This window comes from Castor canadensis, chromosome 7 (genome assembly GCF_047511655.1).
Source record: "Castor canadensis chromosome 7, mCasCan1.hap1v2, whole genome shotgun sequence".
In the NCBI taxonomy this organism is placed as follows: Eukaryota; Metazoa; Chordata; class Mammalia; order Rodentia; family Castoridae; genus Castor; species Castor canadensis.
This window is the reverse complement of record NC_133392.1, coordinates 77,331,300-77,355,671: the sequence shown is the minus strand read 5'-3', so window position 1 is coordinate 77,355,671 and position 24,372 is coordinate 77,331,300. Positions and strand designations below refer to the sequence as shown.

The following is a 24,372-nucleotide window of genomic DNA, read 5'->3' as shown; positions in this document are numbered from 1 at the left end:
TACTTTGCCCCAGCTGTCACTGTGAAAAGGTGTCCCTGGAGTCTTAGGATTTTGTGACCCTGGCTTCAATGGCTATGGGTTTAGCCTTTGTTTGCAGGGAACAGTGCGGAGAGGGAGGTGCTGTTAGTGTTTTGAACCGACTCAGCGGGATGGTTCTCTTTATACAGCAAAGGAATGCTTAGAACAGAAGAAAAATTATCACTACAGGTTGCTGCTCAGTTAAGGGAAACTTGGGTGTTGGAGTTTTTCTTCTTTTGTAAAGTAACACTTTTTAGGGTTCCTGTAACTTCAAGAACAGAACAGTACCAAGAGCAAACCTGGCTAATCCTGTGTGTGTGGAGAGCCAATGCAAGCGGGCGGTCCTGCTGGCCAGTGTCCACAGCCCTCAGGGCCTGTGTGCTTTGTGGAGCAGCTGAGCCTTCAGACCGGCCAGATGTTCTATGATTTTGTAGCCTGGCTGCCTGTGGAGAGTGAGCTCCCTTTGTGCCACATGGAGGAGGCTGAGCTCTGACACCGTAACTGGGCCTTGAGCCCTTTGCCTCCTGCCAGGATAGATTGGGTCCCAGATAGCATAGTGTTGTGCTGGGGATGCCTGAGTGAGAATTACAGGCTTGTTCCTCCTTGGTACCCTCAGGTCTGAAGTCAAGGAAGGAGTCCTGATAAATAAGTGAGCTGGTGGGTCAGGCTGCTCTGCTCTAGTGGCATGGGAACTTTAGACAGACAGCTTTCCAAGAGGGAAACTGAGGCCAACTTGCCCTGCCTTTTGATCCCACAGAGTCCAGGAGTCCCACTGTTGAGTTCACATTGCTCAAATAGAGGACCAAGACTATCCTGACCTACTGTTCCACAGTTTTCCTTTGAGTCACTCCACAAAGCCCACACACAGGCGACACAGTGCCTCTGCACAAAGACAGTCTTGATTTTAGTAACAGGAGAGAGTGTTCTCTGCTTCTAACTCAGGGGTCTCACATTGCCAGTGACTCTCCAACTTTTCTCATGTGGCTTCTGTCCCCATCTGTTCCATTGATACAGACTTCCTCCAGGACTTCCCCAGTAGCTTCTGGGTGGGAAAATCCAGTGGGTCTTTTTCCAGCAGCACTTAAGGCTATTAAGGAATCTTTCTTGTAATGGTTTACTCCTGGCTTCTAGAACTCTCCCTGTACTTCCTCTGTACTTCTGTGACTGGCTCTGGATTCCTTTTTGGGACACTCTTCTTTCCTACCACCCACCTGCCCCACTCTCTTAAATATTATGGAGGGACTCCTTCACCAGCAGCTGTAGCCTATGTCTTTCTCTACTTAAATCACCCCTGGATATCAGTGGGCCCCAGGACTTCCCAACCATCCCACTCAGGATAACCAAATCCTTGGATGGCATATAAAATTGTGTCCTATTTGCACGTTACCTATGGACATCTTCTTGTATGCTTCAAATCATCTCTAGATGACTTGTGATACCTGATAGAGTGTCAGGTATATTGATAGTTGCAAGACTACATGATTTATGGACTAATGACAAGAAAAGTCCTGTACATGTTCAGTGCAATCACAGTTTTTTCCAAATATTTTAACCCATGCTTGATTGAATCAAGATGTGGAAGCTACAGATAGAGAGGGCCAACTGTATTTTTTTGTGTGTATATTTTTAGTTTAGACTTCCAAGTGACCAATAACAAAAACCTGCTCAAACTGGCAGAGGCAAAAATGCTGACCAACTCTAAGAAAATGAGAGGACCTCGTGGACTCCAGGGGCAGAGGTTGCACTGGGCTTTCCTGGGGCCTCAGCCAGAGAGGAGAGAGTTGGAAGAACCTGAATATCTGATTCCATGCCCTGCCTGTCTCCCCTTCATTGACCTTTAATTGACTACTAGTCTGACCTGTGTCTCCAGGCTTCCCTTGGAAGCCAGTTACCTGCCACCCCTGCCACTTGCTGCCACCAGCACACTGGCCTTTTCAGTTTAAGTACTTACCTATTGGATTCTCTAAACCCCAAGGGCTTTATGAAGGTATGATCCTATTGACTCAGAAATTCCACTGCTAGGAACTAAATCTTAAGAAGAGATGTATGTATTAAAGTTCAAGTTTATAAATGCTTATCCAAGAATCATTTGTTACAAAGCACAATGGGTAGAAACACTGAGTAGCCAATAGGAAAAGATCCAGGCATTTTCATTTCCCAAAAGTTTTCCAAAGTAGTTGCACCATTTTATATTCCCACTAGCCATGCCTGAGCAGCCAAGTTGATTCACATCCTCGCCAGTGTTTGGTGGTGTTGCTACTTTTTATTCTGAGTGGTATGTAGGTATCACTCTGTAGTGTCACCTTGTGTTTCTTTAATGGCTGTAGAAGTATTTATTTGCCACCTGTATATTCTCTTTGGTGAAGTGTCTCTGTATGTTTTCTTTATTTGTCTAAGAGGATTCTATATTTTTTTACAGTTGAGTTTTGAGAATTCTTTATATTCTAGATACTAGTCCTCTGTTGGATATGTGATTTGCAAATATTTTCTCCCAGTCTGTGGCTTGACTTTTCAAACTTTTTCGCATGGTTGTTTACAGAACAAAAGTTTTTAATTTTGGTGAAATCAAATTTGTCAAGTTTTACATCTTTTCTTTTTAATTTGCAATGCTAGGTATCAAAGTCAGGGCCTCATGCATGCTAGGTAAGAGCTCTACCACTGCCTACACCGAAGTCCTCAGGTTTTACTTATTTGGAGGATACTTCTGGTGTCAAGTCTTAGCACTCTGTTTAGTTTTAGATCCTAAAGATTTATCTCATATACTTCTTCCAAAAATTTTGTAGCTTACATTTTAAATTTAGGCTTGTGGCTCATGTCGAGTTAAATTTTATATAATGAGAGGGATTAATTTTAATTTTATATTTTGTTCATGGAAGTCCAATCACCCCACACTTATTGAAGAGTCTATCCTTCCACAATTGAATTGCTTTTGCAGTTATCAAGAATCAATTGTGCATACTTGTATTGGTCTATTTCTGGGCTCTCTATTATGTTTCATGGATCTGTATCTGTCCCTTCACCTGTAACACACTACCTTGACCACTAAAGTATGGGGATGTTGAAAATTCTGTGTTTTGACTGCTTCTATGCATTTCCCCTAATGTGCATACAGTGACAATGACCCAAGTGTGTCCTTGCTGTTCAGATCTCTACATATATGCCGTCCTTGTGTGCTGCGTGGGGATCCTCAGTGTTCTGCTCTTCACCCTGGTCATCATCTGGCAGTCTGTGTTTCACAAGAGGAAATCCAGAGGTAAGAAAACACATAAGGTCATGTCTGGACTCCCGCCCACAGAGAGGCAGAAGATTTGAGGCAAAGTATGACCTTGGTGGAAAAAGCATCCTGAGTCAGGGATTATTTACCTGAGATAGTAAGCAAAGTGAGCAAGAACATGTGTTTCCTTTAGACACTGCCGAAATAAACTGACCACTATGGCATTGTCTAAATTCCCTATTTCCTCCAACCCTTTCCTTACTGGGTTCCTGAGGAGCCTAACTACACCACATTCTCATGGCATGGACGAGCTGAGATTGCATTTTTGGCTCAGCCTCTTAAGACTGAGTTTTTGGACAAGTTCCTAAACTGTCTGGACTTGAGTTTCTTCAGTCACAAAGAGGTTTGACACGTTCTTCCTTAGAGAGAAGTTATAACAAGTGTCAAGAACTGTCATCTGGCAGGCAGGTGGGGTTTGAAAAGTCTCCACCTCCCTTCTTTTTCTGTACAGCCTGAGCATCTCCTCTCACCTCCTTTGTTGGTGTCGGTGACTCCCTGGACTCTGTCACTCCCATTCTCACTATCTGCTTACTTTCTCAGGCATACAGCTCTGTGATTCCCATCTCCCTATGAATGCTGCTTGTTTTTTCTGGAGTCCCTGCCTCTTACTCATGATTTTGCATGTCCAGCAGTTCTGATAATCTGTCCAGCTGGGAGTGTCTCTGTGCTGTCTCCCAAAGCCAGCTCTGAGAGCTTCCTCCATGGCATCTGCCACCTCATCAGTGGCATCCAAACTTTTCTCTTGTTTAACTCTCAACTGCTTCTCTGAACTTGGGCACATGTTACATATGGGCATTGGCATTTGCCTCCCTTCCAGAGGATACTGTATAGGCAGGGGGCCATGCATGTGACACATCTTTCTTAGAATTTGGCTCATGACAGTTGCTCAACAAATGGTGAACAAATGGGTTTGTTTTCCAACTACTTTGCTTGCAGCTGTTGGAGTTTGGAATCCACAGAGCAGTGTCCAACCCGGCTGTGTTCTAAGGGTGCCTCTGCCAGGACTCTGGCGTGATAGTCTGACTTGAGCTATAGGCCCCATGAGGCCTGAGGCAGGGCCAGGGAAATAAAGCAAGGCCAAGAAGGGCAAGCTGGACACATGGAGCACCTGGCACCCTCCTCCTGACCTCACAGAGACTTCAGAGAATGGGACTGCAGCTGCCTCCTCTCTGCTTTTCCCCCTGCTCCTCTCCCTCTCTGCCCCTAAGTGGGCTCCAGGGTGGAGCCCACTTAGCATTTGAAAGCCCTGCTCAGCTGTGGAAAGTGTTGTCTGAGTACCTGCTATGGACCAGGCCCCTGGCTCAGCCCTTCCACATTCTCCTGTAGTCCTGGCTGGCAGCCTGCATGGCTCTATGTGACAGACAGCATGGCTTAAGACCTTGATAAGGTCTCAAAACGGGAGTGATGGAGGTGAGTCTCAGGTCCCAGTCAAAGTCCAACAGACCTAAGGGCTGACCTTGAAAAAGGAATTTTCCTTCAGCCTTCCATGGAGCTCCTCGCTGAAGTTCTCCCCAAACAGGTCTACCAGGCTCCTGTGGTTCCCAGGCACCATCAGCAAATGTGGGCTAGTGTCCTATAGCCCAGGCAAGGCAGGTCCTGCTTTTTGTGAGCCTAGGAGTCAGGCACCTCCCTTCACACTGTGGGGACAAGGAGAGAGGGCCACAGAGCTGCATATGGTTGCCCTGGGTGTCCCCCTTAACTGGGTCCCAAAGCCTTACAGCAGAGCCCCCAAACCTTCTAGAGCAGACCATTCATCTACTCAAACCCAGGCTCTGTTGCAGTATGTCTGCAGCAGGTATAAGACCTGTGTTTATAGCTGGTGTGAGGCCACATTTGGAGGATGCATTATAGAAGGCCTTACTTATATATTATGTATTAAGGCCAGTTAATTGCTATTATTCTTAACTATAGTTTACCCAGCACTCCTTTTATAATTTTTATTTTATTTACCTTTTTTTTTTGGTGGTATTGGTGTTTGAACTCAGGGCCTCATGCTTGCTAGGCAAGCACTCTACCACTTGAGCCACACCCCCAGCCTTTTTTGCTTTAGTTTTGCCCCAGGCTGGCCTCAGACTGAGAGCCTCTTGCCTCTCACTTTTGTGTAACTGGGATTTGCAGGTGTGTGCCACCATGCCCAATTTACAATGAATATTTTTAAGTGATCCCTTTATATTTTGACATGAAATTCATAGGTAAGATATGCTGCTTGCTTCCCCCAAAATCAATATTTAACCTTCTATAGTTAAAGAAGAAAAAGAAGGAAAATAATTTATAACACAGTAAAATAAATTTTAGATATTGCACCTCTTTTGATAAGTCTGAGTTTTAGAAAAGACAATAATCCTTTGTATCCGACTCTCAAAAGCTACATAAGAATTATGTCTATATGAAAACTTGGTGTTTATGTGACAGGAACAAGTATAGACAGATGTAGATGTGCCTTAAACTCTAGGAGTAGCTTGTAAAATCCCAACTCCTGGTAAGTTTTCGAATAAAAAATTATACTCTTTACTTGTTTTTGTATCCTTGAAACATTTGTTGTGTATTTAAATGGAAAAAAACACACCTTATATTTATACATAAAATGGACTCTGGTCCCAGGCTTGCATGAACAGTTTTTGTTGTTTTATTGTTGTTTGGTTTTGGTTTTTTGAGACAGGCTCTTCTATGTAGGCCAGGCTGGCTTTGAGTTCTCTATCTTCCTGCCTCAGCCTCTCAATTGTTGGGGTGACAGACTTGTGCCGTGATAACCAACTATGAACAGTATTTTATTCACAGTCAAGTAGGACAAATCTTCACTCACAGACATTGACATCACTGGGCATCCAGCATCCTGGCCCTCTGCCTACCAAGAGTCAGACATTTTCCCCAATCAGTGCGCTAATCAGAATTAGCCTAAGAATCCCGAATTGCTCCTGAATACGGGGCCATCCTTCTCTGAAAACTGTGGCCACGAACAGACTGTTCCCAGGTCTGAAGCTCAGTCCATGGAGCTATAGGAAATCAGGCCTCCAGAGACTTGGGGACAGGCACAGCACAGGTACTCACAGTGCAAAGGGGCTGCTGTCCTTACATGGATCTGCCTCTGTCTCAGTGAGCTCTCTGGGTGAGTCATTTTAAGTTCTTTCTGGCTCCCTAGCTTAGGAAGCTGGACACACAGAGTGATGGAGACTTGCTCTGTATTGCTGAAGACCCCCGACCCACTTTTTCCAGATTCAAACTTGTAGGACTTGAACAGATCCACCCTCCCAGAGCCCTGTCACACACAGATAGCTTTAGGGAGCATGCAGTGACCTTTACAGTGCCCAGGAAGGCAGCCCTAGTGCTGATCTGGGGGCAATCCAGAGGCAGGTTGGCAAGAAGATGCCCAGTGAGGAGCCCTGAGTTTCCATGGGATCTGGATTAGAGGACTTTTCCTATCTTTTTTTCTCTATAAGGTTTAATAACAAAAATGGTGTGATGGAACAAAGAGTATTAGATATATACTGCCTTGTTTTAAGTTGGCTGGTTCTGAAGATGTGGCTAAGAGCAATTGTCTTTCCTATTCCTGGGTCAGTTCTCACCTAGAGGACACATGGTGATCTCAAAATATTCTGGGTATCTGTTGCTGCATAACATGTCACCCAAGGATCAGTGGCCAAAACCAACATTTATTGACTGAAGATTCTGTGTGGGGCTAGGTTCCACTGGGGGGCTCTTCTGGAGTCATCCATTATATGGAGTTGATCAGGATTGGAGCTCCAGGATAGTGTCACTTCAGCCCTGGGGTTCACCTCTGAGAGGGATAGGACAGCTGGGTTGGTGACAGCTCTCTTTTCCTGTGATCTCAATAGCAGTGAACCCAGCACCCGCTACTTGATAACTCCAGGCCCAAGCATGTGCCTAGCCTGATACTGACACGGGGTCACCATCCCATATTCTATTGGTTAAAACAGGTTCTAAGGGTGCCATAGATTCAGGAGAGGGGGGAACGTGGCAAGGAATTTATGGTCATTTTTAAACAACACTCAAAGAAAACTTTATTACTGTCTCTTCCCACTGCCAGACCAGAAATGAGGGAGGCCCCAGTTTGGGGAGAAGCAAGGGATATAACCCAGTCTCTGCAGGTAGCTGGGGCATACTTGTGACCACATGGGCTCTGAGGACCAGGGTAGTGGACTGTTCCCCTGGCAACCAGCTAGTTTCCAAGGAGCAGACACTGTTGCGTGGCAAGGAGCAATGGGGCAGCATGACAGCAATTCTGAAGATGCAGGTGCCAGCAGGTGCCAGCATAAGAACAGGGACAGGCACAGGCTACCCCTTTTGTGGATTAGCTGCCAATGGTCATGGCTGTCAACTGAGAGCAATCAAGCATGTCTGGCCAAGTCATAAGTGTACAAATAACCCAAAGATCCTCAGAAAGGCTGTCACCAAATCTAATGACTCTCTTATCACTTGAAAATAGCATAGTTTCACATTAAGTTCATCACACTGCAACAAAATTGCATCATTGTGATTAGAAGTAGGAATACAAAGGGCTGAGAACAATGCTTTGTTTGAGGAGGACCCAGGCCTTCCTAGGGATCCCATAGTGAGACTAGCATTTCTGGGTGTTTCTGCAGACATGTGTTGGTTTGGCCTCCTCATCCTGACCATGGGTTGGAAAGCCAGCCCTTCCCAGGCCTGTGGGCAGGGCCCACAGAGCATCAGGAGCCCTGAATAAGAGAGCTAAGCCCACGTCTTGCTCTATGATTCCTATTGTGACATTTGTCTGAATAGAGGACACCAGAGTAACTTACCGCACTCCTGAAGAGAGCCCAGAGGGATCCCGGGATAAACAGGGCTCCTCCCAGAAGCCAGAGGCCACAGGCCAGCCCTTCTGGTTCTCAGCCTTCCTGCTGCTCTGCTTTACTTTTGAGGACGTGCAGCCATCTTGTGAGCGGGGAGTTAATTGCACCCATGTGTTGCTGGCCAAGCACAAACATGCACTCCACTTCCTTTCTCAAGCAGCAATCTCTGACCCTGCTCTGAGTTTGTGCTGGGTGCCAGGGGTCTCATTCCAGGGTCTTTGTAGCTGAGTTACCCTGGAAAACACCAGTCCTGGTGCCAGGGCTGAGCCCTGAGTTATTGTATGGGTTCCTCAGGGACATGGTCTCCAAAGGCCTTCGCTTATTTGGAATTGGTCCAGACTTGCTGCGTTGGGTGGTCCCAATATTCCCCACCCTTCTGTGTCTGAGCTTCTAAAAGTACAGTATATAAGGCAGGGAGAGAAGGGGTGGCCTGGTTTCGATCTTCACTCACTAGTGTGCACTCTAATGCTTTAGTTTGCACTTGATATGTTAGAACAGGAGACAGGACTCCCCAACACTGGCTAATACCCATCCGTCCCTGTCTGTGAGCTTACACTCCTCTGCTTCCATCTGAGGATGAATCAAAGAGCCAACAGCCTTTATTTCCAGAGGTATAAAAAAGAGGAAACTTGGGGCTACATACCACTCACAGCCAGACTCAGAGTGGGGGAGAAGGCCACAAAGGACAGAATGGGGGTGGCTGGGGAAAATGACGAGCATAGGGATGATCTAAGGCCTTGAGGATGAAGGGCTCACTAGCCTGAGTTAGAGATTCCCAGACAATCCCAAACGGAACCCACTTGTCCTTCAATGTTGCCTGAAGGCTCCACTGACTCTTCCTGGCCCTTTCATTAGGCCCATTGACACTGATGAAAGAGAGACCATCTTTCCCTAGTGGGGCTGGTGATCCCCTTCCTCCCCTCGCCCAGGCCCAGTAGCCTCGGTAAAAATAACCTCATACTTGGAGCCTTTCTTTACAAAGCATGTCTTCTGAAGCCACAAATAAATTGCATTCTGAGCCCCCAAGTCTCCTGACTATAAAATGGGGGTGAGTGTATCTTTCCTCTCAGGGCTGTGGTCTACCAGTTCTGAATGTGTGTAGATGAGGGGTGATATGTTAGCCAGGTTTCCATTGCTGTAATAAAATACCTAAGAAAATCAATTTGAGGGAAAAATGCATTTTGGCTCACAGTATCAGTTCATGTTCAGTCATTAAACATCAGTAAAGGCCCCATTACTTTGGGCCTTTGGGAGGCAGAATATCATGGCAGGGAGCAGAGCTGCTCACCTTATGGCTGCTGGGTAGCAGAGGGAGAGAGATGGGGGGACCCGGGACAAGACCTAGCCCTTCACAGCCACTCCCTTCAACTAGGTCTTATCTTTTAAGTTTCCATCACCTTCCAATAGCCCATCAGATTATGAACCCATTAGTGGATTAATCCATTGAGGAAATCAAAGCTCTCCAGATCCAATCACTTCTTGAAAGCTCCACCTCTGAGCACTGCTGCATTGGGGATCATGTCTTCAATGCATGAGCCTTTTGGGAGACATTCCGGATCCAACTATAACAGGTGCTTTCTGGTGTGTAGGGCTCACCTTTCCTGGTCACAAGCCATCATCATTGCCAGCTCAACAAACATGTTAGCTATCCCACTGCTAAGTAAACATACCATCCCAGTAGATAGACATAGCCACATTAAAATTAAGTCACATTAAAAGATTATAAAAAAGAAGACTTCAAGTTTAATACCTTTTCTTTAACCCAGCATAGCCAAAATATAATTTTAATAAGTATTGATACATAAATACTATGAATGAGGTTACATTACATTCTGCTTTTCATACTGAGTTTGCAAAATCCAGCACCATTGCTCACTTGCAGTCCATTTTAGACTTGTTACATTTAAAGAACTGACAGCCACTTGGGGTTGCTGACCACTGCGTAAGACAGCTTGACTCCAGACAGACAGCCTTGTGTGTGTTGCTTTACATCAAATGAATGTGGTTACTAAGTGGCTTCTAGTACCAGGGAACAGGAGGTGGAGAGCTTGGTTCTCCTCAGCTTCCCACTTGTGACTTGTGACCGAGAGAGGAGGCCCCTGTAACAGTGCAAGCCTGGAAGGTTGTCCAGGCAGGGCCGCTTTTGGAGGGTAAGGGCTCTTGGGCTTGGCTTGGGGAGAACAAAGGGCTGTACATGGGGAGGGGTGCACCCTTGTCTTGTCTCTCCACACAAGAAAATGTGTTGTCCGTGGACTGGACCACAAAATATAGTGATTTATGTGGCTGTGGGCCTGCTCTCCTAGCTGGGGCCACAGGAAGTGTAGGTACAGAATTCCCTTCCTGGGGCTGCCACAGCCCTTGCTGTGAATGGGGAGTACTCAGTGAATGGAGCAGAAACACCCATGGATCCTGTTACAGGGTCTGTGCAAAGCATGGTGGGCAGGTGACTAAAGAGAGTGACAAGAAAGTGGTGGCGGGAGCAAGGAGGTCAGTTACATCTTGGAGGGCCCGAAACTGCTACAGGACTGGTAGGATGGGGACACAGCTGCTTCCTCCTCCAAATCCTCCAACTTGGTGTGGCAGTGGTCACAGGGACAGTCCCAGATGGACCTTCAATCTGGGAGGCCTGGCCATGGGTGGAGGGCTGTGAGCAGTATGGTTTCAGCTGAGGAGGAGAAAGGGTAGAGGATGGCAGGGAGCGACCCATGACTGGGGCTTCTTAGCAGGATTAGTGAGAAATGCCAGCCTTCCTTCCAGAACCTTTGGAGTTCCAAAGTTCATAGCCTCACCATTGAAAAAGATGAGCCTTCAGGTGAAGTACGTACGGGGTGCTGGGAGATTGGCCTGTGGAGAGGGTTGGTTCTATCAACTAATCTCTATTGGCTTTTTTTCTTCCTGCTTCCTCCACTCCCTAGTGTGTCCCTAGGCTCTCCTTCCATACAAACTACTGGCACCTGAACCCATGCCTTGTGGTCTCTGACTGGGGAGTCCAAGCAGGGCTAGAGTCACATGTTTACATGCTCATGCACAGAGAAAGGTGGCTCTGGGACATTTATTTCCCAGATGGCTGTGTCACCTGTGTTGTCCAGAATCACTTCTATTCCTGTGTTCATTGATGGGAACATTGGCCCTGCATACACCAGGCTGAGACCTCAGATAGATCTGTTGAGTGATAAGGTTCCTGGCTCTTCTTAGTCAGTTTCCTCCTCATGGACCTCCCCAGCTGTTTTCCTACTCTCCCTCTCCTACCTCCACCACTCCTGGTCTCCAGGCTCTCACCTTTCTGCCCCTGGACTGTGCTTCCCTAAACACAAGTCAACTGGGATTCTCTTGGATCCCAGTGCAGTTCTACCTGGATCTAGTTTTGGCACAGTGAGCAGGCCACTTAATCTTGGGAGACTCAGTTTCTCTGTTTGTAGGAATCTTAATGCCAGTTGCTCAGGATCTCTGAGAATGGTGCAGAGTCATTACAAGAGAGCTCCCGAATCAAGGTGCCCAACCTTGCCTCCTCCCAGGCGTGTTAGTGTGCCTGGCTTGCCATAGCAAAGCACCCAGACTGTGGGCTCACACAACAGACACTTTGGTCTTCTGGTCCTGAGACTGAGGTCTGCAGTCCAAGTGTCTGCAGGACTGGTTTCTCCTGAGGCCTCTCTCCTTGGCTTGCAGATGGCTTCTTCTCCCTGTCTTCACACTGTCTTCCCTCTGTGTGTCTGTGTGTCTGTGTGTTTTGTTATAAGGACACCAGTCTTATTTTAACTTAATTAGCTGTTTAAAAGATCCTATCCCCAAATACAGTCACATTCTGAAATACTGAAGGTTAGGACATTGACATGAATTTTGGAGGGGACATTATTTAGCCCATAATACCAGCTGTGTGACCTTGGGCAATTTTGTTAACGTCTCTGTGTCTCTGTGCTTCAGCCTCTTACATTGTAACATAGGAAGAATGACAAAGTTATTGTGAAGATTAAATTTGAGTACAAAGTATGGTCTTCAAAGGTATTTGCCTGCCATCACTCCTAAAATAAGTTCATAATCTATGTATTTGTTGACATTCAACTTTTTTATCATAAATATAATTTGTTTCAAAGAATGTCATTTCCAGAGCATTCATTACAAATATTGACATCTTCAAATGAAATGGTTACATCATCTCTCTTTTATATTGAAATGTCTTGATTTTAATTACCAGCCCCACTTATTCAAACATGCTGTGAGTTAAAACAAAAGACCTAGGAACATGCCTCAGCTGTTAGAAATTATATATTGTCTCCTTTTCTCCTTGAATTTTTATCTTCAACCTGCTTCTCCCACAAAATTTTATCCTATTTTAATAAATCTTTTGTTTAGAAAGCACTTGATTGATCACCCAGTTACACTTATTTGCAAAATAATACATGTATACAAATTTAAATTAATCATTTTTAATTTCCTTATTCCATAAGTCTCCAAGTGTTAAATATTTTCATGAGGTTATCAGTATTGCACAGTTTGGAAAATTAGTATAAAATTAACTGAAACAACATAAATATATCACAAATTTAGATAAATAATCATCAAACATAAAGAGTAAAATTCTATTGGAAGTGCATTTTTATTGAAATGATTTTTGTTTTTACTTCACATACTTTGTATGAATTTACTAAGGAGTGGAATTTACCACCAATCCTATTCCTGTTTTGTTAATAAATGTGAGCTCTGAAACACCTCCAAGAAAAAGAGGCAGGAGTGGACAGAATTGTTGTATGCGATTCAGTAGCTCAAACTGCTTCTGAATTATGTATCAAAAGTTGCATAATGATCTATCACCAAAACGATTTTAATGCTCTACGAATTGACAACTGGATTGGGTCATCATTCAATCCTTGTTGGAAGGAGAATTTTGGAAACTGCCCTCTGCAGAAGGTCTGGTTACCCAATCATGCATTCCTCATGTTCTCAGGGCTAACACTAGTACTTTACGTGGTCTCATGTTTGGTGCCTGCTGGGATTTCCTCCAAGCACGGGTCTCCACAGTGTAGTCCTGATGAGTGAAAGGTGTGCCTTGGTTTTACAGAAAAGGTGATGTTATAGGCAGGAAAGGAAAGGAATACAGTCAGATCTCAAGCACATTGCAAGAGAATCAATGTCCCTGGGCACTGGTGGCTCATGCCTGTAATCCAAGCTACTTGGGAGACTGAGATCAGGAGGATTGTGGTCCGAGTCAAGGCCAACCTGGACAAGTAGTTCATGAGACCCCACATCTCCAAAATAACCAGAGCAAAATGGACTGTAATTGTAGCTCAAGTGGGTGAGCACCTGCTTTGCAAGTGTGAAGCCACGAATTCAAACTTTAGTCCCACCAAAAAAAAAAAAAAGGTAAAATATGATTGAGAGAGAGAATTAATGCTTAATGAAGAATACCATGGAAAATGAGGATCCAGCAGTCAATTCCCTTAAAACTGTCCTAAGAGTGCCCTCGGGTGTGCAAACCCAAGACTGAAGGCCACTGACCAATATAACAGTTTAGAATAATGCCACAAGCATATGAATCATTAAATATATACTATGGTTGCTATTATTATCCTTCCATCTATAAATGATCTAGTACACAGTAGGTGTCAGTACATGGAATGCAGGAAGAGCTCAGGAGTTAGTAGAAAGTTGGACCAGGTAAGCCTATGCAGCCCCTCTGAAGCTGCAAGTCTCTCATCCTGCTCTGGACTATTCATTGTTTTCCTATGTGACAGATCACCCCAAACGTAATAGTGTGATACAGCTATTTTATTTGCTCACAGTTCCACAGGCCAGAAGTTTGGGCTGGGCTCAGCTGAGTAGTTCTTCTGTTGTTCTCTACTGGAAGCTGCTGGTAGATCAGCTGGAGCCTGGTTGCTCTGGGGCCTCAGCTAAGATGACTGACATCTGCTCCAAGGGATCCCATCCCCAGAGAGCAAGCCAGGTTTCCTCATGTTGTGACAGACTTCCCTGCAACAAGAGGGAGAAAACCCTAGACACAGTGACTTTTTGCCTCTGCTTGTGACACATTGGCTAATGTTCCCTTGACCCAAGCAAGTCATGTGGCCAGCCCCAGAGTCATCGTGGGAGAGGGTTATACATGGGTACAGATACAAGGAGGCGTGGTTAACCGGGACACTGAAGGTAACCATACACAACACTACTAAGGACTCCAATGGCTGTTTCAGCTTTCCTTCTACTTGAAGTGGGTCCAACTACAAGTCTTAAATTGTGTACCTGTTGGATTAAGTGCCTAGGAATTTTTATTTCCCCTCAGCATCTAGAATAATTTAGTTTTCCTTAAGGAGACCTACTGTAGAAGGATGTCTTTCTCTAAGAGTGGTTTCTCAGGGGCCTCTTTTGTTTTGTTTTGTTGTTTTGATTTTTTGAGACAGGGTTTTACTATGTAGTCCAGGCTGGCCTAGAACTCACGAGGTAGCCCAGGCCGGCCTGGCACTTGCCAACCTTCTGCCTTAGCTCTCCAAGTACTAGGATTACAGGTGTGCCACCCCATCAAGCCTGATTGTCCTGGAAGAGCGTTAATCAGAGAATGCAAACCCATTTTTATAGTGAAAATCTTCAAAGTAGAGATAAGCTATTCCATCTGGCTCCAGGGTGCTTTTCATAACTAAGGGAGAGCTCAGAGGTTGGGTGGCTCTGTTACTCCAGAACCCTTCAGGTAAGAACCCAATTCAACCTGTGGCAGCCCAAAATGAATATTATGGGTTGTGTAAGCAGGAAGTCTGAGGTGTGTGGGTTCATACCTGATTCAAGTTTCTGAGGTGTCCCTGTACTTTCCTGTGAAGGCTCTTCTGTACTTCCCCAAAGAGAAGTACGTGAGAATCCTTAGATTTGCCTGTATAGCACTAACATCCAACAAGACCAGGGCCCTGCATTTCAGAAAGTTACTTGAGTGTCTATATCTGAAGTAGCATTTATTTACCATCTTCTGTTCTTTTTTCCTTTTGCAGTGAGACATTATTTGGTGAAATGCCCTCAAAACAGGTAGGGATATTTTCTTCCTTTTTTTCAAATGAAACTATTTGCTTTCTTATTTACTCTTGATATTACCAAGAAATTGGTTAAATATATAGTGTTTATTACCAAAGATTTGCCTGTTAATACACACATAAACTAAAAATGTGCATTCTGCAGATGTTTGAATGTCTGAAGACTTCGCCACCCCTGAGGGTCCAGTTGCATGTGATTCACATTGGGGGTGGTTTGGTGTGTACTTCTGCAGGGCTGGAAATGACTCACAGCTGATCTAAACCGTGTTGACACTTTCTGACCAGGAACACTCCTCATAGCCTTCCACAGTACTGATTTGTTCCATGCCCCACTTTTGCTGGTGGGACACACCTCACAGGTAGCACAGTAGTTTTAGAATGTATTGCAAACTGATAGAATTTTAAAAATTGAGATTTCCATTTCAAAATATTTAGATAAGACTCAGCCTCCCACTAGCATGCTATCAAAAATCACCCATAATACTGAAAACTGCAAAAATTACAACTTGAATGAGAGAAGACAATTGATCAAATTAACACTGAGATTAAGTAGCTGTTGGAATGATCTGACAAAGATTTTAGAGCAGTTGCCATAAAAATCTTTTGATGATTGGTTACAAAATCCTTTAAAACAAATGTCGAAATGGAAAATCCCAGCCAATAAAGGAGAAGTTATCAAGAAGTGGAAGTTGTAGAACTGAAAAAATATAGTAATAAATAAAAATCTTACTGGATGGACTCAGGAGTAGAGGTGCCAGTGGACATTTGGTAGAATGGAGGACAGATTGATAAAATTCATCTATCTGAAACAGAGAGAACATAGACTAAAACCAAACAGTGAACAGTCTTCAAGGACTAAGGGATAAAAGATCTTATGTTCTATCTTTGGAGTTCCAGGAAAAGAGGAGAAATAAAGAAATAGAATGGAGTTGAAAAGTATTGGTAGAAATAATGGCTGAAAACTTCGGAGATTGGCAAAAAAAAAAAAAGATTTATTGGCTTAAGTGAATGCCAAGCAGAATAAACCCAATAAAATTCACATGAAGATACATAATGATTCAGCACAGATGAATTTGTCAATGCATGTCTCCTTTGAACCCACACTGAAAGAAAAGAACTGTTAGCCACAAATCATATATCCAGAAAACTTTCAAAACAAAGACATTGCCAAATGAAGGAAAACTAAAAGAATTTATCACTAGCATTATTTAAAATACTGGTTTAAGGAAATCCTGAGCCAAAAAAAGTAATTTGGAACATTAGGAAAGGAGACGGAACAATGGATACAGACAGATTATTTTTTTCGTGAATACTCATGAGTTTTAAAAATCATATTTGGTGACTGTGACAAAAATCTAAAACAGTCTAATACTTAAGACAGTGGTATTTAAAACTGAGGAAAATAAAATGACCCAAACAGAGGAGAGGTCTCCACACTTCACTTCATGACAGAATGTTGGTACCAGTAGACTGTTGTCAGCCACATTTGCTTATAATGTCCAAAGCAACTACTAAATAACTATGCCAAAAATAAACCACTCAAAAATACTACAGAAAAAGCAAAGTAAAACTTAAAACGTGCTTAAGTTACATAAAGAAAAATAGAAGAAAGAGAGCCACAGGAAACCAACAGAAAATAAATAATAAAATGGCAGACTTAATCACTAAGGTACCACTAATCTTAAATGTAAATAGACTAAATACATCAATCAAGTCACAGAGACAGAGTAGTTTTCAAATGTGAGCCAACTATGTTCTGTTTATCAGAAATTCACTTCATGCATATAGATAGGGTGAAAGCAAAAGGATGAAAAAAGACACACTGGATAAACAATAAAAATATCTGAGTGGATATAATACATCTGATAAAATAGACTTCAGAGCAAAAAATTTACTAGAGGCCAAAAGGGACATTAGATGATAAAAATCTCAATCTGCCAGGAAGACACTGATCCTTTCAGCAGCTAGCAGACCTTCCTCAGGCCCCAAATCAGCAAGAATATTGGACATTTGAATAACACAACCAACCAACAGGACCCAGCTTGATACTTATCAATAACCAACTATGGAAGACAGTATTTTTTCATCCCCACCCCATGGACTATTCACCAAGGTAGACCACGTCATGGGGTACAAAGCAAGCTTCAACAAATCTAACAATAGAAATCATACAATGTATTATTTGACTACAGTGGAATCAAGCCAGAAATCAGAAACAAAGCATCAGCAGAGAAACCCTGAGGCATGTAGAAAATAAATAGCACTTTTTGTTTAAATAACAAGTTGAGTCTGGATTACATAAGTGAATTTTTTGAAAGAGAATAAAGTTAGAGGCTTCACACTTCCTGATTTCAAAACTCATTCTAATGCTATAGTAATCACGACCAGGAGGGCTTGGTGCAAATATAGGCACAGTGATGAAAGGAACAGAATTGAGCACCTGAGATAAATCCTTACATTTATGGTCAGTTGAATTTTGACAAATATGCCAGAATAATTCTAAAGGAAGAGCACGATCTTTTCTATAAACCATGCTGGGTTCCATGGATATCCATAGACAAAAACATGAACTGAGACCCTTGTCCCATGTTGTCCTCAAAATTAGCTAAAAATTAGTCTTAGACCTAAATGTAAAAAATAAAACTGTAAAAAAAATCTAGGATAAAATCTTTGTGACCTTGGGCTGGGCAAAATAACACTATGCAATATTTAGAAATGAAAGAATTAATAAAATTAAAAATCTTTGCACCTCCAAAGACACCATTAAAAAAATGAAAAGATAAGCCACCAAATGAGAGAAAATATTTGTGAATCAAATAACTGATAAGAAACTTGTTTCTACGTATATACAGATCCTAGCAATTCAACAATAAGATGACAAATAATACAATTTAAAAAGGGTAAAAAAATTTGAATAGATGTCTTCCATGAAGAAGACATACAAATGGCTAATAAGTGTGTGAAAAGATATTCAATATCATTAGTTATTAGGAAAATGCAAATTAAAATCATAATATAATACCACTGTATCCCAACTAGAATGGCCATAATCTAAAAGACAGATCCAAATGCTGGATGTGAAGAAACTGGATCCTTGTACACAGTTGGTGGTAGGAATGTAAAATGGTACAGCTACTCAGGAGAAGAATTTGGTAGTTTCTTAATACATTAATCTCACCATGATCCCGAATCTACCCAAAGGAGATGAAGGTGTATGTCCACACAAGACCTGTGTCACCAGAAACTGGAGGCAATCTAAATATGTCCACCAACTGGTGAATGAGTGAACAAAATTTAGCATACCCATCCAGTGAAGTACTACTTGGTAATGAAATTGAATACAGATATAAGCCAAATCTCAAAACAGTACTAACTGAAAGATACCAGATACAAAATTTACAATTGTATGGCTCCATCTTAAAGAAATGTCTAGGAGAGATGTACTTAAAAAGACAGAAAGTAGATTAAGGTTGCCTATGGTTGAGGGTGCGAGTGGTGGTTAATTGTAAATGGCAAGAGGGAATTTTGGGGGGGTGATAGAAACGTAGCAAACTGCATCATAGTGCTGGGGCTGCACAACTTTATAAATCTACTAAAAATTATTGAACTGCACACTGTGATCAGTAAATTTTATGGTACATCAACAAAGCTGCTCATTTCTTTCTAAAAACATATGTCCCTTTAAGACCCCAAGGGTGATGCAGTTGTTTCATTCTTGGGGGAGGATATGGCTGGGTGGTCAGCAGTTGTGGAGTGTCCAGCCTGACTGCAACACTCAGGGTTTGCTTCCTTTGATGTGTGTCTGACCCTTCATGTAAGCATGCAGATCCTGCGGACTTTTCCTTCCTTTCCTCATTTTCCCCCTAGAGTTGCCCCATTCTGAATTGGTGATGACTGGATCTGGAAATACAGCAAGGATGTCATCCCAGCCTGAGGGCATTAGAGTTTTATTCCTACAACCCTGGGATACACAAGCGTGTATTAGTCAGCTTTGTATTGTGGTGACAAAATACCTGAGAAAATCAACCTAAAAGGAGAAAAGGCTTATTTTGGCATTTTATTTCAGAGGTTTCAGTCCATGGTCTCTTGGCTTTGTTGTTTTGGGGCTTGTAGTAAAGCAGAACATCACAGCAGGACCATGTGGTAGAATGAAGCTGCTCATTTCATGATGACCAGGAAGCAAAGAGAGCCAGGTAGGGGCCAAAGTCCCAATATCCCCTCCAAGGGCATGCCCCCAGTGACTTAACTTCCTTCTGCTAGGCCCCACTCTTAAACATTCCACCACCTCCCAACAGTGCTATCAGGTGGGTCCAATGCCTTTGGGAGACATTTAATATCCAAACCATAAAACCAAGGTCACAGATGATCACAGAGTCCTTCTCACATAGCTGCCTCTTATAGCCATGCTTGGGACTGCGAGTGAAGAAGGTGCAGCTTTCCCCCCGGGCATGCCTCTTATTGGGCAAACCCACACATCTACCTCTGAAAAACCTGCCTTTACCTGCACCCTTGGACAATGATATGGCTGGGCCTTGTGCCCACAGATGTGGGAGTGAGTACATGCCCAGCTTTGCATTCATTTATTAGAGCCTCATACCTGATTTGCAGTGCTAATCACCTGTCATGGTGCCTAGTAGTGAAAGGGTTAATTCTCTTCTTCACCTTATGCTTTGGCCCCAACTGTTCTCTGCCTCTGCAGCCCAGGTAGCTTCTCCTACGCTTGCCACCCTCATATACTGCTGCAGGGGGTGGCTGAACCCCTGAAGTCTCAAGCTCTGATCAGGACCAATGTTCTTTTCTGTCCTCTGGCCACTTCCTGCTAAGGAGGAATGGGCAGAAAGTGCAGAACCAGGGCCAGAAACCAAGAATGGAAAGCTTCAGGCAAGGGAGGGACCCTCAGAATGAGGCTACATGCTGTGCTGAGGAAGTTGTGGTCACGGAGAAAGGGACCTTGCTAAGTGATCAGGGCAGGACTTGGAGACTCTAAGGAATCCCATGACTTGCTAAGAGAAGTTCAAAGAAGAGGAAAAATAAATCTCATCTTGAATGTGCCTTATCCTTGAGGTCAGAAGTTGCCACATCTGGGAGGGGTGGCCCTGACCTTCAGGGTTGGGAGACTGCTCCTTTCCCATGGCCAAGTGTTCTGAGGATGCAGACATCCCAGAGCACAGCAAACATCTTGGGACTCTGCAAGATTTTAAATCTGCCCTCCCTGGGGAAAATGGCTTGAGAACAGGGGAAAATGGCCTGAGAACAGCTCAGCTGATATGTATGAAACAGATCCAAAATGTCCTGGAAAGTCAGATTAAAAATTCAATCCCGTTCATTGCTCAGAGCTGTAAACCCCACCCCCACTTTTGCAGGTCAAGCTAAAGAAAGTTGTGCAGGGACAGATGTGAACATGGGAGAGGGAATTCCCAGTCAGTGCATCTCCTGGGTGTGAGACAATGAGGTGCTTGCCAACGAGAACCAAGAAGGTGGACCCCATATCACTCCTGCCAGTCTTTCTTCATGCTTCCCAGTGCACTTCTTCTCCCAGGGAAATAGTGGCATGGACTGTGAATACACAGGGTGAATTACAGGCACGGTTCCATATGGTTTCTGAGCTTAATTTAAAGCATTTTTCAGTCTTCTCTGAACCACCAAAGATTTGTACATATCCCCCAACAATGGTGGTATGGGATTTAGTTGATAGGTGAGACATTCAGGATCTCAGGAAGAAAATAGAGATATAATTTCAAAGAGAATCTAAAAACACATGCTCTGAATCTAGATATGCAAGGACTTCCTTCTTTCTTTCTTTTTTTTTTTTTATAATACTGAATAGCCATAGGGCTCTGAAACATTTATTCTTTTTGTGAAAGGCAATTGCTGTGAAGGTTAAGTCTCTGGGGGCCAGGCTGTCTCTGTTCAAATCCAAATTCTACCAAAGATTTCTGTGTGCCCTTTGGTTGTTTTTCAACCTCTTTGAAAAAAAAGGGACAATAATAAACCTAGCACATAGCTAAATGAGTGCTATAGGATTAAATGAGTGATTCTGTATGAAGTGCTTCCAACATACCTGGTAAGAAGTGCACTCTATGCAAATGGTTCTGTTATAGTCGGTCAGTACTGACTGAGTAATTCTTTTATATTTGACAGGTTATAAGGCCATAGAGCAGGGATGAAATAACACTCTGCCTATGCCCTTGTCTACTGAGAGACCCAGAGAAGTACAACTGTAGTCCCTCCCATACTGGGATGTCGGTGGAGTTGTCACAGGCACCCAGAGCAGGCACACCTGACTAGCAGAGTTAGGAAACTGCTAGGGAAGGACTCTTGCAAGTGACACTTGGGCCAGGTCCAGAGGATGAGGAAGCCATTCCAGGGGAACAGGGCAGGAGGAGGGCCCTGCAGATTGGGGAGGTGAACAGCAACGCTAGAAGTAATTGGCCCATGGAGGTTGGAAGCCCTGGAGATGCAGGCATCACCAAGGATGCTGATCATCCTATTTATTAGTAACAATAGCTGTCAAATGCCATGTCTTGGGGACAGCACATAGCATGTAGCACACACCTTCTTCACTCCTCTTAACAGCCCCATGGATGGGAGCTGTCATTGTCCCCATGAGAAACTGACACCAAAAGAGTGCCATGATGTCCTGAGGCCTCCCGGTGTGAGAAGCACAGTGGTACAGAGAGAGAACCAGCCCTGGAGGCCTGGCCGCAGGGCCACTGTACTATCCCAGGCATGCCACGAACTTTCGCTTGCACACAGTGAACAGGAATAGATGCTAGAGAAGGCCTGGAAATGGGAGGAGAAGCAGAAAGAGCATAGTGGCTGCAGTACTTCATCTTCTCCTCACTTTAAGAACTCCAGAGGCCAGGATTTGTGAATGCAAAATCCAGTGCATTGAGGGATCTTTACTGTGTCTTTGGATTTGAGCTTAACCAACTCCTGCAGGGATTTTCCTGGGACATTTGTAGGCGCCTGAGGTGGGTCATTCTGCCTCCTGAGCGTTCTGTTTGAAGGAGGAACTTCAGTCTCCCAGGACACTGAAACTAGACAGCCTGTACCCAAGCATTTTGTCTTATTCTTTGCTTAGTTTTAGCCCACATGCATACTGTGCTTCCTCTGTCCCCATTCACCAAGTGAGCAGGATGTCAAGCACAGGGGCAGAAGATGTGAATGTGTCTTCCCACCAGATTCCCTCCCACCAGATTCTCTCCCTGCCCACCTCACTACCCATCTCCTAAGCACCATTACTTCCCAGCCATGTTCTACACCCCAGTGCTCAGAACCAGCCTCTTGCTTCCCCAGCCCTCAAGGCAGGACAGGCCTGTGAGATGGGTTCTTCCTAACAGAGTATGAAGGTCATTCTACCTGGATTTAGACAGCCTTAGTATGAGTTTGAGCCATGCCACCTGACAGCTTTGTGGACTTGGGCCAGTTGCTCAGCCTCTCTGGCACTGTTTCAGCCTCTACCAAATGGCACAGATTTGACCGTTATCCCTAGTGCTCAGACTCACCACGAGAATTCCATGAGATAACCATGGTTGTGGACTGATTCTTCACAGTCGCTTGCGGGTGTCTGTGTCCTGGTGCAGCTGAGCACTTTATGGGATTTATTTCTAATCTTCATAAAAACCCTGTAGGTACAAATTAGTCTCTGCAGACTAAGAGTGTGAATAAAGCTGCCAACCGTTAGATAAATGGGAGCCTTCTATCATTTATGAACCTTTTCATTCCAGGTAACCCTAAGATGGCCCTACCCAGGGAGGGGTTTTGCTGGTTGCCCTAACTGGGGATGCTATGGTTGGCAGGCCTCTAGGCAGCTCCATCCAGGGTGGTCAGAGTTGTGGTTTTCTCTTCTACCCTCCTCTGGGAAGTACTGACTCCATGTGAACATTTGTCATCAGGCCTCGCTATTCTCAGGAACGGAAAGGAGTCATCAGGGACAGGCCCTCACACAATCACCCATGGTCTACATGAGGGTACCCCCTCTCTTCCAATCAGTACCACAACTCTGAACTCCTCATTAGAGGATTAACACAGGCCAGCCACTGTAGTTTGAGAAAGCTGGGGGGTCGGCTATCAATCCCACCCAGAGAGGTGGCCTCAACCCTGAACAGCATGGATGGCCACTCCAGTGACCTCTCTCTGTCATTATCATTATGACCCAAGGACCCTGTTTAGCACCCCAAATATTAATGGAGCACCTCCTGATATTGCCAGTTAGCATTCAGAAGTTTTAAGATCAGACAGAAAAGCAAAGTCTCTGCTGCAGAATGCACAAAGTGGGCCCTGGTTCCAAAGGAAGGGCCTCTCTCAGTGGCTGTGGGATGGCCTTGTATGTGGCTCTAACAAGAGCTTCTTGGGCGATATAACACACCTATAGCAAATATTCATGGAGAGACTGTGGACAGGAGATGCCTTAGCAACCACCTCTGAAAGGGGCAGCTTTTATTCTGATGTCATTAAGAATGGAAGCAGCACAAAATAACACACCATGACCCCCACCTACACAATGGTGGTCCTATCTAGGGTCACCGGTGGTTCCGCATGCAGCTCGTCTCACTCTTGATTCAGCCCTCAGAGAGCACATCCTACAGTGACTGTGAGGATAATGACACTTTAAGATGGTAGGTGACACCCATTAAGGGCTTAGCATGTACCAGACACAGCTGGATGTGCTTGACATGTATTACTCATTTAATAATAAAGAGTCATTTCAATGGGGTCACCGTGACGGGGTGGCACTATTCATCTATCTTGAAAGCAAAGTAATGCACCTTCTAAGCAGCTCCTGGCATGTGATACCAATTGATATTGGGTATTTTGGTGGCAGGTGAGGGCTGTAGAACAAGTTCAAAAAACCCAGGTTGAGACATCAAGAAACTTGCCTTTTTGTATGAGTCCTTGGCTTTCATCAGTGGCAGCTGACCTTGGGGAGAGGTGGCCTATCGTTGTTAACATTGTTTACTATCACTTTGAAAGTGAAAGTGAGTTGGTACAATAGCTGTAGAGACCAGCAATCCTCTTTCGGGATTCCACCCTTTGTGATTTGGGGTATAGGATTATGGGATGTCAGCATGCCATGTGAAATCTTGGTTGGGAAGGCATGGCTAGAGCCTTCTTACAATCTAGGTCAGCCATTCTCCTTGTCAGAACCCAGAAATGCAGTCAAGAAAAAAGGAAACATGGGAACATTTCTGGAAGTAAAATGGATTAACTGAAGTAATGCCTTCCAAAGACAATGTGGAGCAGG

The 24,372-nt window shown here is 44.1% G+C and overlaps 1 protein-coding gene across 9 annotated transcripts in view; it reads left to right on the top strand.

Moving 5' to 3' along the window:
* The window catches only part of Vstm4 (V-set and transmembrane domain containing 4), a 123,210-nt gene that overhangs the window by 36,239 nt on the left and 62,599 nt on the right, over positions 1–24,372 (top strand). For all 9 annotated transcript variants that reach the window (XR_012449786.1, XR_012449788.1, XR_012449787.1 and 6 more), the window contains exons 4-5: positions 3,164–3,271; positions 15,087–15,120. Coding sequence is in view for 6 of the 9 variants with exons in the window: in XM_074079393.1 (XP_073935494.1) it covers positions 3,164–3,271; positions 15,087–15,120 (142 nt within the window). In the remaining 3 variants the exon portion in view is untranslated. The remainder of the gene's footprint in view (positions 1–3,163; positions 3,272–15,086; positions 15,121–24,372) is intronic.